Source organism: Vulpes lagopus, chromosome 6, assembly GCF_018345385.1.
Source record: "Vulpes lagopus strain Blue_001 chromosome 6, ASM1834538v1, whole genome shotgun sequence".
NCBI classification, from domain to species: Eukaryota; Metazoa; Chordata; class Mammalia; order Carnivora; family Canidae; genus Vulpes; species Vulpes lagopus.
Window position 1 is genome coordinate 88440877 of NC_054829.1, and position 13546 is coordinate 88454422.

Sequence of the window (13546 nt, forward strand, 5' to 3'; positions counted from 1 at the left end):
CCTGTTTTCGAATTTTACCATATAGTTGACTGAATTATGTCATAAATGCAGTGATCACTCATAATGCCTTGATCAATAATTATTTCATGTAAAATATATGCCTTAGATTTCTACCATGTTTAAAATTCTGTATTGTTTTTATTGTGTTGTTTAAAGAGTAACAATTTGGTGCTATACAATCTTATTGGTTAATATGAGGTGAATCTGACTAGCATAAAAATGACAAAAAGCCTTATATTTTAGTCATCTTATTTTAGGGATAAAATAATAGTTTCAGTTTCCAAGCTCTATTAGAGCAGGAAGCATATCTGCCTTATTCATATTTGTCTCAAAGGGTTTTTGGTACAGTGCCTGGCATATGAAAAGGGTTAAGAAAATTTTTGCTGAATAAATGAATGGAAGGATCTTTATTCGAAATGTCATAACTAATTTCTATATGTTCTAGAACTGGAAGGCTTTCCCCCTGTATGGACTGAAATAGAGCCAAATGCCATGCAAACACATATATCTTCTAGCAGGAAAAAAAATACTCTAAAGGCTTTTAGATTACAAAGGATTCTGTCTAAAGGACTACTAATCATTGTAACTTGGTAAAGATTATGCTACTTTAGTGTCCAAAATATTAAAGGGATCAATTGCTTGTTTTAAAATGACTAATGTCGATGGAATAATTAAATATAATATTTCAGTGGCTGTCACCAGCTTTTTACATACTATTTTCTTAGGGAATATTGAGTCCATGCACAAAAATATATGTACAGATCTTAATAGCATTTATTTAGAAACATCAGGGCTGATGTTTTAGATTTCTTTCTTCATAAGGCTTAATCAGCATTAATCTCTTCCTTTTAAGTTATTATTTTTGAGTAAAGGATTTAGAAATTAATTAAAATAGATTCATGTTTGAACTACAAGAGCAACATTAGGAAAGTTTTATGGGAAAAATACCATTAAACTTAGCTAAAGGACCTAGCTTTCTGAGGCATTTTACGCTGCTTTTTAATGAATAACCCATTGAGATCTAATTTATACTAGTTCTGCTGTGCTGTAACAAGCAGCCATTATGTCTCTAAAGCATGAAGATAATGAAATAATGCCTATTTGGAGTTGGTTATTACGTGCACAGAGATATTTTTTTCTTGTTTAAAGCTAATTAACATGAAAGACAACTTGACCATTTTAAATGAAATGAGAAGGAAATGAGAGTGATATGCCCACAATGAGGCAGACAATGGAAATTTTAGCTATCAAAGAAAAATGGAGACACACAAACAGTTGAAATTATGCTAACTTTGAGAAAAGAAACATCTTTTCAGGGAATTTTTAAACCAAGTAGTGTCAGCTAAAATGATCTATTCTTTACCAAAGTTTAGCCTAATTCTCTATTTATATTATATACTAATGATATTTTATCATTAGTCTGGAAAACTGGCAAGAAACCCATTGAAGATAAGGGAGCACATAAACAGAAGTAATGTTTAGATGTGTAAGAACACTTCTCAGTGTAGCCATTTATATCTGGGTCTTAGAAAAGCCTTAAAGGGTCCTTGGAAATGAGATTGAGAAACAGTCAGAGGAAATTTTATTTTTATGTGTCCTTTATTATGGGGTTGATAGATTCTTCCTAATAAGGAATTGAAAACAAAGCTTTCTCAGCCTCTGAATTCTGAAGCACCTCAGTTTTCATTTAGAGTTAGGAGACTGCTAAAAATGTTTCAAGTTCTTCCATAAAAGGAAGCAAAGACTAAAGGTGAAAATCCTTTGGGATGTCCTAAATTCCTATAGGAGTTGTGACCTCCCATAGTGGTGGACAAAAAAATTACCTGGGGCCAGTGGTAGATCAGACTTCTACCTCAGTCAGTAGGTCTGGCCCAGGAGTCAATATGCAGGTGATTTTCACCCTATTCCTTAAGAACCACTGGCCTAGAAGTGAGACTGAGGAGGTTGGAGTAACTTGGACACTATCCAACACTGATCAAAATTTATACAATTTGTGATGGAAATAAAACTCTCCTCCAAATTCTGTTGCTCCCTCTCCAAGCCTTTCACTGGGCTCCCTGCTCAGTGGGGAGCCTGCTTCTCCCTCTCCTCTGTCCTCGCCCCTGCCCGCCCCTGCTTCCTGCTCATGCTCCGTCTCTTGCTCTCCCAAATAAATAAATAAAATCTTTTTAAAAAGACAGAAAAAGGAAGAAAGGTGATATAGGAAGCCTTCCTGAATTGTCCCCAAAGAGGTGGAGCCACTTTAAATTACATGCATATAGGTATCATCGCATGTCCTTGGTCTTTTCCCTCTAAAGTACACCTAATTCCCAATTTTTAAAAAAAATTACCTGCATATCATGTATCAGATACATGCTTTTGGATAACTTCATCCAACATGCTTTTAAATGTTGACTTGTCTTTTATTTTTTCAATATGGTTTTTATTTTGGAATAGTTTTCAATATTCAAAAAAGGTTCAAGGGGAGCATGGAGAGTTCACAAACCTCTCCCCTACTTTCTCCCACCGTTACCATCTTACACAGCCAGGGTACATTTGTCACAACTAAGAATACTGGTGCATTACTATTAACCTGAACTGCAGGATTTCACTGTTTTTTCCACTGGTGTCTGTTCTGGTCCAGGACCCAATTCAGAATACCATATAGTATTTTGTCATCATGTTTCCTTTAGTCTTCTCCGGTCTTAGACAGTTTCTCAGTCTTTCCTTGTTTTTTTGTGACTTTGATGGTTTTGAGGAATATCAATTAGGTATTTTACAAAATGTCCCTGAAATATAGGTTTGTCTTACGTTTTTCTCATGACTGGACTAGGGTCATGAGTTTTGGGAAAAATGCTACATGATGAAACGCTATTCTCACCATATCATATGAGGGGGTACATGGTATTAACATGATTTATCACCAATGATCTTAATGTTGCAAGCGAGTCACTAAATCCACTCCACATTCAAGGGGAATTGAGCTCCATTTTCTACAAGGGAGAGTATCTACATAAATTATCAGAAATTCTACAGTAAAAGGGAATTGTCTCTTTTTCTTCATTTGTTTATATCCATGTAGATTCAAAGATACTGATTTTATACTTTGGATTATAATCCAACACTACATTAATTACTTATGTTGTTTAAATTGTTCTAGCTTTGATCATTGTGATCTTTCAGGTTGGCTTCTTTGCTCCTTTAACATGCTCCCTGCTTTTTTTTTTCTTAAAGATTTTATTTATTTATTCATGGAGAGAGAGAGAGAGAGAGAGAGAGAGAGAGAGAGAGAGAGAGGCAGAGACACAGGCAGAAGGAGAAGCAGGCTCCATGCAGGGAGCCTGATGCAGGACTAGATCCTGGGTCTCCAGGATCAGGCCCTGGGCTGAAGGCGGTGCTAAACCGCTGAGTCACCTGGGCTGCCCTCTGCTTTTTTTTCTTCCTTACTTTCTGGCACTGCAAGGTGTCACATGTTCGCCTTCACCTTGTTTTTGCCTGCCCCATTCAGGAAACCAGTTGGTTTTGATTTTTAACCTCATAAAAACAATGAGTAAATGTATTTGGTTTCCTGTAGATAATATCTTGTTCAGTATCATGAATGCTATTGGTGATACTGATGGTCCAGGCCAAGAACAAACCAACATTTTTTAGGTGCATTACATCGGACAAAATGTAATAAAATCTCTTATCTGTCCTGAAGACACTATTAGGAAAGTGATGAAAGAGATGCTTTCAGGTGGATTGCACATTTTCCTTTTCACTTCCCGTCATTATGTAGAAATAGTTTGGAGAGGACACTGTGCAGAAGGGCGGTGGTTTTGCTATTTACCACACACACAAGAAGACATGACCTTGTTCTTAGCTTTATTCAGCAACCTAAATTTCCATGGTAAACAACACTGGCCCCAGACTCAAAACAGCTGGCAACTATCTTCAACAAAAATGGAAAGAGAATGATTTATTGCTTTATTCTTTTTCTTCCCCTCATCTGCCGTTATTACTTGATTAACCTGTATTACAACTTCCAGAGCTTCCATTATTACAGCCAACAAATGAGTGAAATTATCCTCTTACATCCAACTTTGTGGTACTCTTATCTTTCTCCCCATGTTGTATCCAAAACAAGTAGACGAGTCTCAGATTCTTCCTACCTCCCGGTACAGCTGGAAATAGAGCCAGTGGCTGACTTCGCCTCCTTTGTCACTTCTCAACATTTGAGAGATGTATGCCAAACAAGTAGTGGCCGAACAACATAGATTTGAGAGGTAAGGGTCCATTTAAAAAGTACCTTCCTGGCACCAGTCACTGAGTCATTCCTGAGGACTCAGCAGCCTCCCCCTTGAACGCCCTTACTTCTCCATGCTATGTGCCTCCCCCCACCCCTTTCCACAGGCCATTTCCACAGGGGAAAAGGAATCTTATGTCAGCTATCCAGATTCTCCACTTTTTCTACCCCTTTGCTGATGCAAAGAAGAGTGATGATCTGCTTCCTGCTGGCACTGAGGATTATATCCATATAAGACTTCAACAGAAGGGCACCTGGGTGTATCAGTGGTTGAGTGGCCACCTTTGGCTCAGGTTGAGATCCCAGGGTTTTGAGATCAAGTCCCACCTCAGGCTCCCTGCAGGGAGCCTGCCTCTCCCTCTGCCTACCTATGTCTCTGCCTCTCTCTGTGTGTCTCTCATGAATAAATAAATAAAATCTTTTTAAAAAAAATCAGCAAACGGTAGGAAGACCTTTACTAACTGTCCAAGGGATGGCTAATGACTATGATAAAAAGAAACTAGTGAAGGTGTTTAAGAAGAAATTTGCTTGCAATGGTACTGCAGCTGAGCATCCAGAATATGGAGAAGTCATTCAGCTACAGGGTGACCAGTGCAAGAACATATGCCGGTTTCTCCTAGACATTGGACTGGCTAACGATGATCTGTTGAAGCTCATGGGTTTTAAGTGCTTTTGGCTCATGGAAGCTTAAGTGAGGATTTCCTTGCAATGAGTAGAATTTCCCTTCTGTCCCTTGTCACAAGTTTAAAAACCTCACAGCTTCTATAATGTAACCATTCGGGGTCTGCTCTTAACTTGAACTAGTATAACTCTTTGATGCAATAAACTGAAAAGAGCCATGCCTAGATAGATAGATAGATAGATAGATAGATAGATAGATAGATGATAGATAGATAGATGATAGATAGACAGTACCTTCCTATCATGGTTTTTATCTAAGGAAGATAGGGAGGTATTGCCTCTAATAGATATTAGGAAAAACAAGCAAATGAACAAGTGAGGTAAAAATACCCCCACACAGAATAAAAGGCATTGACAGAAGGAAAATCATTGACAGAATAAAAGGGAACTCACTGAATGGTAGAAAATATTTGCAAGTCATATATCTGATGAGGGGTCAATATCCAAAATATATAAAGAACTTGTAGAACTCAATAGCAAAAAACAATCCAATGAAAAAGTGGGTGGAGGAATTGAATAGACATTTTTCCAAAAGAGACATGCAAATGACAAACGGGGTAGGAGAAAGTGTTCAGCATCACTAATCATCAAGGAACTGTAAATCAAAACCAAAAGGAGATATTACTTCACTTCTGTAGGAATGGCTATCATCAAAAAGAGAAGGGAGAACAAGTGTTGGTGAGGATGTGGAGTAAAGCTAACACTTGTGTGTTGTTGGTGAGAATGTGAATTAGTGCAGCCACTGTGGAAAACAGTATGGGGATTCATTAAAAAATTAAAAATAGAGCTACTGTATGATCCAGCAATCCCACTTCTGGGTATATATCTGAGGGAAGTGAAATCAGTACCTCGAAGTGAAATCTGCACCCCTATGTTTATTGTAGCGTTATTTACAATAGTCAATACATAGAAATAGCTATATATATACACACATATATGTGTATACATGTATATATGTATGTATAACTATATATACACACGTATATATATGTATGTTTATATGTGTATATATATTTAGTTTGTATACTTACATGCAATCAAATATTAAATATTTTATATTTATTTTGTATATTTATAACAATAAAACTTTACTCATCCATAAAAAAGGGAATCCTGCCATTTATGACGCCTGAAGTGACCTTGAGGGTGTTATACTAAGTGAAATACGTCAGAGAGAAAAAGATGAATACTAAATATGTGGAATCTAAAAGTAATGAACTTCTAGAAAAAGAGAACAGATTGGTGGTTGCCAGAGATAGAGGAAATGGGTGAAGGTGATAAAAAAAAAGTACAAGTTTCCAGTTATAAAATAAGTAAGTCCTGGGATGTAATGTCCACCATGAGGACTATAGTGAACAATACTGTATCGTATGTTTTAAAGTTGCTAAGAGGGGCATCTGGGGAGCTCAGTTGGTTCCATCTGCTTTCCGCTCAGGTCATGATCCCAGGGTCCTAGGACCAAGCCCTGCTCAGCAGAGAGTCTGCTTCTCCCTCTCCGCCATTCCCTCACTTATGCTCTCTGGCCCTATCTCTCTGTCAAATAAATCAATAAAATCTTAAAAAAAAAAAAAAAGTTGCTTAAAGAGTAGAACTTAAAACTTCTCATCGCAAGAAAAAAATTATAGTTATGTGAGGTGATGGATTTTAACTAAACTTCTTTTGGTAATCATTTCACAATATATACACATATGTCCCATGGTTATGTTGCACACCTTAAACTAATACAATGTTATTCAATTACATCTCAATTAAATTGGAAGAAAACATTCTGACTTTTCCCTAAATTATCTTACAACAAACACCAGACCTTGAAAGAAAACATTTATACTTGAAAAACCACAAAAATTGGTTGGGTGTATTCACATGTGTAGAAAGACATATCACTGTCAAAATATATTCATGAAACTAAGGTTCTGGAGCTGCCTGATATAGAGCTCTTGAAACAGTTTTTAAATCTCAATACACAGTACTTGAGATTGCCAGATACTTTCTCCCTAAAGATTTTGTTTTAATATTCTTTCAGTTATCCTGAATATGTTTTGGATAAAGGCAAAATTAGGTGGTTCGACTAGATTTTAAGGTCCGTTTCAAATTATTGGCAAACACAAACACAAAAACCAGATTGTCATTGCTATGGCACTAGTAGAAGTGGGTTTTAGTTACAGAAACTGACCATGACTGTATGACTTTGTGGTCTCAAATGTCATTATGGAGATGTGTCAGCAAAATGTAAGAACAGGGGCACATGGGTAGTTCAGTTGGTTAAGGGTCTGACTTTTGGTTTTGGTTCAGGTCATGATTTTATGGGTCATGATCTCATAGGTTATGATCTCATGGGGGGGTCATGAGATCTAGCACTCCATCGATCGTCTGCTCCCTCTGCCCCTCTCCCCACTCATGCACAGGTTCACACTCCTTCTCCCTCTCTCTAAAATAAATAATCTTTTTTTAAAAAGGTAAGAAAAACAATGCACTGATCATTCCTTCAGACAAGTGATTTTCAAACTCATCTGTACATTAGAATCACCTAGGAAACCATGAAAAAAATAATGATGACTGAGTTATAACATCTTCCTGGGTCCAGACATTGACATATTTTAGGGATTCCTAGGTTATTACAATGTGTATCCAATGTCATAGAAGAATAATTGTCAAATTTTAGTGAACATTTAAAATATCTGGATAGTGATAACAATACAGATTCTTGGGACCAACCCTAGTACCCATATTGATTGATCTGGTGTGGCATCCGGTAATCTACATTTTAAAAAGTAAGTCCTCAAATGCTTTGATTCTTTGCATAATACTTTAAACTTAACTGCCATAACTGTTTGTGATACCAGTTGAAGTTGCAGCAAAAGCCAAGCCCTAGATGTTTGCTCTACTGAGAGCTGGACAAAACTCAATAGAAATGTTTGGTGTTCTTTGCAAGCTCCAAGGTCTCCTTATTTCATTATGTATTCCTCATCAGCTAGATAACTCATCTTTTAACATTCAGCTTTTTATTACCTACTCCTGAAATATCCTGGTTCCTGTAAATTCCCTCTTTCTTTGCCCTTGTGTCCCTATACAATTGTCTTACTGTTTTGTGAACCTTAATATTCTTACCTGTCTTCCAAAAAACACAAAATGCTTTGAGATAACCCACTGTGATTTGTTAATTTCTGAGATTCTAGTGCACGCTTCAACTGCTTATCACTGGGTGCCTCTAAAATTCCAAGTCTAATAGACAAAACATTATAAATATAACATAGTGTGAAATATACTATCTCAGTGATAAATGCAATATGCCATGGAAATACAGATATTTTGGTTCATCTGTAAATTTAATTTATTCATGACTTTTTTTTCTTCTCCACAATTAGCATGAATAATTCAGAGAAGGCTATATTCTGTCTAGCTGTGAATAAGAAGTTCACATGCAGTTGACTCAATTTTCCAAGCTATTGGAGAGGAACAAAAGCAGATAATCCAAAAATCACTTACGTTTGTGTGTGAAATACATTCTAGCATTTCCTTTGGAATTAGTATGGCCAATGCTCTAGGAATTCCCAATATTTCATATAAAAGACTCAGGGAACATCTGTAAGACCTGATTCACCAGAAGCCAAAAGAAGGCCCTCCTATATAGTTCTTCCACACACTATCCATATGGTCCTGAGGATTCCTCTGGAAGTAAGAGGAAGCTATTTAATGAAATAAAAAGAAACAAGAAAGAGATTGTCATTTGTGGTGTGCTGTGTGTTTTAATATTGGACACCTGCCCTTCAAATTTAGTGGTCTCCTATTTATTTCCACATATACAAGAAAATTCTGTTTATATATAAGAGCTAATCAAACAAAATAGTTATGGGACCCTTAAGATCATAATGCAAAATAAAAGAATCAAGGGAAATTTCCGAGGGTGATAGAATGGATTTATATTTTCCCTTCATAAATATTTAACTATATAAAGAGAAACATTTTTTTTTTCAGAAAGACTTTTAGGTACTTCTACAAGTTAGATAATTTAACTTTACTCAAATAGGTACTTTTAGTAAAAGAACACTGGAAATTTATAAAATCCAGATTAAAATTGGTTATTGTATTTTCTATTAGAAGCATAAAAATAGGTTTATGATATGTAAATGTGGTGGATTTTTTACTCTATTTTTCTCTCTCTTTATATGGAAGTGATATATTCCTTAATATTGATACAATTTACAAACCAGTAATTAAAATCTCCTCATTAAATCTTTGACTTTTATTTTGGACTTGATCAGTTGTGTCTCCAGCACTTACTCTACCCCTTCACCATTGGGTAAAACCATGGGGATCTGAGTAGGCAGAAATCAAACAGCAAAATCATATTCTCTTTCTGTGATTGGTTCAGGGAATTGGACCAAAGTTAATCCAGTTTTAGTCCATAGTTAGGATGATAAGGGCTCTCCTTTTGGACTAGAAGGAGAAGCATACATTATTTCAGTTGCAGTTGGCAACTATCTTGTGACCACAAAAAGAGTCAGTCTTGGGATAAAGGTTCTTGGTGAAATCATTTAGTCATCAAATCAAGCATACCCGAATGAAGCCTGCCCTCCTTTAGACTTTGTAACTCTGTTAACTAATAAACCATCTTTATTGTGTACAACAATTTGAGTTATAATGTCTGTTATTTGTAGCTGAAAAAACTCTTAACAGATATGAGTACTTATAGCTTACATAATTATTTGTCAGATGAGAGAGAAGCAAAGTGGTTATTCTAACATGTGACAGAAAACAATAACAATTTCACAATAAAGTATAAAAGGATTTAAATCTGTGGTATCATATGTTTGAATCAGGCCTTAAAAATTGAGGGTAGTTTTTCTTGTATTTTGCATTTCCTCTTGATCATGATAGAATGAGAAAATGTGACACAAAACTACTCTAAGTAGCCTAATGGGAAGTAACTTTCTCATAATTTTCTTATGTTTACTTTACATTCTGTCTCTCATATAACCAGTTTAGAAGGTACCTTTCAGATTATCTAGTCAAATCCTTTCATTTTATAAGTGATGAAACTGAATCTCAATCAAGTTAAGTGAGATGGGCAAGAGCTGAGACAGGTGTTTTTGCCTCTTGACCTCTGATGAGCCTTCTCTCGGCTGCTGTATATGCTGTCTACAAAAAAACAAACTAACAAACAAAAATTTAAAAAAGACAAATGACTAGGGGCTCTGAGGTGGCTTGGTTGGTTGAGTATACAACTCTTGATTTCTGCTCAGGTCATGATCTCAGGGTCATGAGATTGAGCCCCATCGGGGTCCATCTCTCTCTCTCTCTCTCTCTCTCTCTCCCTCCCTCCCTCCCTCAAATAAGTAAATAAATAAAATATGAAAAAAAAAAAACCCACACATGACTGAGGTAGTTTGCCTTTCTGTTCACAACCAATTGTTTCCTCTCCTGTAAGACGATTATATCTCATTACTGTTACCATTTACCTTTCAGTGCCTCCCAGCACTTTCTATTCTATCAGTAGCCTTGACCATGTGACTTGCTGAAGTAAATGTAAGTAGGTCTGGCAGAGTCATGGGCAAGAAACATTTGTGGTAAGAACTCATTGAAACTTGCAATTGTCACTTCAGCAAAGCTAATCAGAGACAGGTATATCGTGTGTTGTAGAATGAGAAAAGGGCAAAGTCTTCAGTGCTTGTGTGGCTCAGTCAATTAAGTGTCTGCCTTCAGCTCAGGTCATGACCTCAGGGTCTGGGGTTGGAACCCCGCATCAGGCTCCCTGCTCAGCGGGAGTCTGTTTCTCCCTCTCCTTCTGCCCCTCCTTGCTCATGCTCTCTCTCTCAAAGTAAATAAATAAAATCTTTAAGATAAAATTCTTTAAAAAAAAGAAAGAACAAAGTCCTGTACATGTAAAATGCATTCCTTGATTTTCACTGGATGTTTAAAGGGTATAATACTAGTTAGTCCCTCTCTCATGTCACTAACATCTTATAAAATCTGAGTCAACCTATTTCATTATTTTTACTAATTGCAAGGAAGGAGAAGAAATGGCATAACTCATTAAGATACAGATAAATAATACCTATACTAATAAGATATCTTACGTTCATCCTGTGATAGGACATAGTCTACTATATTACATAAGTTTTAATATGTCTCATTCTTGACTGTGAACTTCTAGCAACAAGTACTGTTTCTGCATGCTAAACTCATAAAGATTACAAAGATACAATTATTGACCTCAAAGAGGTCAGAGTTGATTATCTCATTCTTGTTTATGTATTGGGTTATGTAGTAGAGTACTATGGTTTGTGAAAGAAAGAAAGAGAGAGAGAGAAATACATTTGTTTGGAAGAGCCAGGGAGTTTCCAATTGAGTATGGTATATAATCTGATGCCAAAGAATGAATGGGAGTTGTCAAGATAGTCTAAAGGGAAGGGACCAGCATATGCAAAGGTAGTGAGTCATCAAGTATTACTTCATGGCTGAAGTAGCGGACAAATGTGAGGTGACAGGAAGAAAGCAGATATGGGCTCAGCCATGACTGTTTATCAAACTGAGGACCTGACGTTTATTCTGTGTATAATAAAATGTTACAGGAGGAATATAATCAAAGCACTAACATGGTCAGAATTTAGTTTTGCAAGAATGAAGAAAAGAAAATCTGGCAACACTGGTAAGAAGACTTTTAAAAGTATCTGTTTTAGTGGGGTAAGAAACTCTAAGATCCTGCATTAAAATCAATGGCTGTGGGATACAAGGGCATTTAAACTTTTTATAAGGTATACTTTGCTGAATTTTGTGAGGACTGAGGTAGAAGTCACTTTCCCTAGGTAAGTATGTATATAGGAAAGTTATATCAAATATCTTAATGGAAGAGGAAAGAGAAAAATTTTAATGATTTATCTGGAGTATAGATAGGACTCAAGACTAGGAGAGAATATCATCTGTATTAATCACTAATTTATTCCAAGTCTCAGTTTCTGCAACTACAAAACGGATATAGTAAAGTATCTTTTTATAAGATTATTTATTTATTTACTTGGGAGAAAGAGAGAGCCTGAGTGTGAGACCATGAGTGGGGGAGGGGAGGGGCAGAGGGGGAGGAAGAAGCAGGCTCCCCGCTGAACAGGAACCTGACTTGGAGCTTGATCCCAGGACTCTAGGATCATGACCTGAACCAAAGGCAGATACTCAACTGACTGAGCCACCTACACACTCCTACAGTACCTTTCTTATAGGGTTATGGTGACAATGAAATGAGATAGGACATAAAAATATTTTAATATTGATTCCAATCCATAATAGGGGATTTTTTTTAATGTGTCTTTTTTCTCCTTATTCTTATTCATTCTGTCACATCCACTGGGTTAGAAAACATGGGAGATTTGGGTAAAAGATGGGAAGGGAGACAAGTTCAATTTGAAAAGCTAGAATCTGGGGACACATGAATGGCTCAGTGGTTGAGCGTCTGCCTTTGGCTCAGGGCATGATCCTGGGTCCTGGGATCAAGTCCTGCATCAGGCTCTCCATAGGGTGCCTGCCTCTCCCTCTGTGTCTCACATAATAATAAAAATAAAATCTTTCAAAAGCTAGAATCTGATTTACCTGTAAGATGTCAAATGGAAGAATCTAGCAGGTAGTTGGAAATTCAAGGAGGTACCTAGTTGGTGATTCTCAATTCAAATCTGAGGCTAACAAGAACCTGAGGAAGGGAGGTTATGTTAAAAGGATGCCACAGGTGCAAATGATATTGCTAGCAGGAATGTATAGAAATAAGGGAAGAGGGTCAGAGAGTTAAGACAGGAGGCTGAGGAGTGGGTGGATAGTCAGCATAATGTTCTATAAAGCAAGGAAGACTTTTTAAAAAAAAGACTTATTTATTTTTAGAGGAGAGAAGGGGCAGAGAGACAAAAATCTTTCAAGAAGGTGCCCCACTGAGCACAGAGCCCAGAGTTGGGCTCAATCCCAGGACCCATGAGATCATGACCTGAGTGAAAACCAATAGTCCCAGGCTCAACTGACAGACACCTAGGTGCCTCAGCAAGGAAGATATTTTCAAGAGAAGGGATTTAATTATAGATAAATACTCCAGATAAAAGGATATAATACCCTGAAAAAATTAAATATAGACTGTTAAAGAGAAGTTAGATGACAGAAGCTAGATGTATTAAGGCGTGAAATAAAAGTGCTTAAATAGAGAACAGTAGTACCTTACAATTGAAGGAAATCCTTTAGGACTCTCCAGTATGAGGGAAAGGAGACTACAGACTCCCAGCTGCCTGCTCAGTTCCAGCTCTGTTCTTACTAACAGAATTCTTGTTTATTGTTGGTCACAGTAATACATCCAGTTTCAAATCACATTTCCAAGCCTCTCTACAGTTGGGTGGCTAATGTGATCATAAGTCAGTGGATGGGGCTTCCAGAACAACTTCTGTAAAGAGCTGCCCCAGCTAGGAGCCATGTCCTTCTCCCTTTCCTCTTTGTCTTTCCTCCTTCTGGAAATGGGATGGAATGCCTGAAGTCAGAGCATCCATCTTGTGACCTTGAAAAAATGTGAGGAAAATCTCAGGTACTTCAGCACTAATATTCTTGAACCAATGTCAATAACTGTTGTCTTCTGTTGTG

At 36.9% G+C, this 13546-nt stretch overlaps 1 protein-coding gene across 1 annotated transcript; it reads left to right on the plus strand.

The window, feature by feature from the left end:
* The first annotated feature begins 4399 nt into the window (after positions 1-4399).
* On the plus strand, positions 4400-4955 carry LOC121492677 (eukaryotic translation initiation factor 1-like). The gene is made up of 2 exons (XM_041757862.1): positions 4400-4524; positions 4715-4955. The coding sequence occupies exons 1-2, from the start codon at positions 4400-4402 to the stop codon at positions 4953-4955; spliced, it is 366 nt and encodes a 121-aa protein (XP_041613796.1).
* Positions 4956-13546: the final 8591 nt, after the last annotated feature.

Bases quoted from the DNA above. Each gene is read 5' to 3' on its own strand.
- LOC121492677 (XM_041757862.1), top strand. From the start codon at position 4,400: ATGTCAGCTATCCAGATTCTCCACTTTTTCTACCCCTTTGCTGATGCA. The intron at 4,525-4,714 runs GTATCAGTGGTT...AACGGTAGGAAG, and splicing joins CAACAGAAGGGCACCTGGGT to ACCTTTACTAACTGTCCAAG.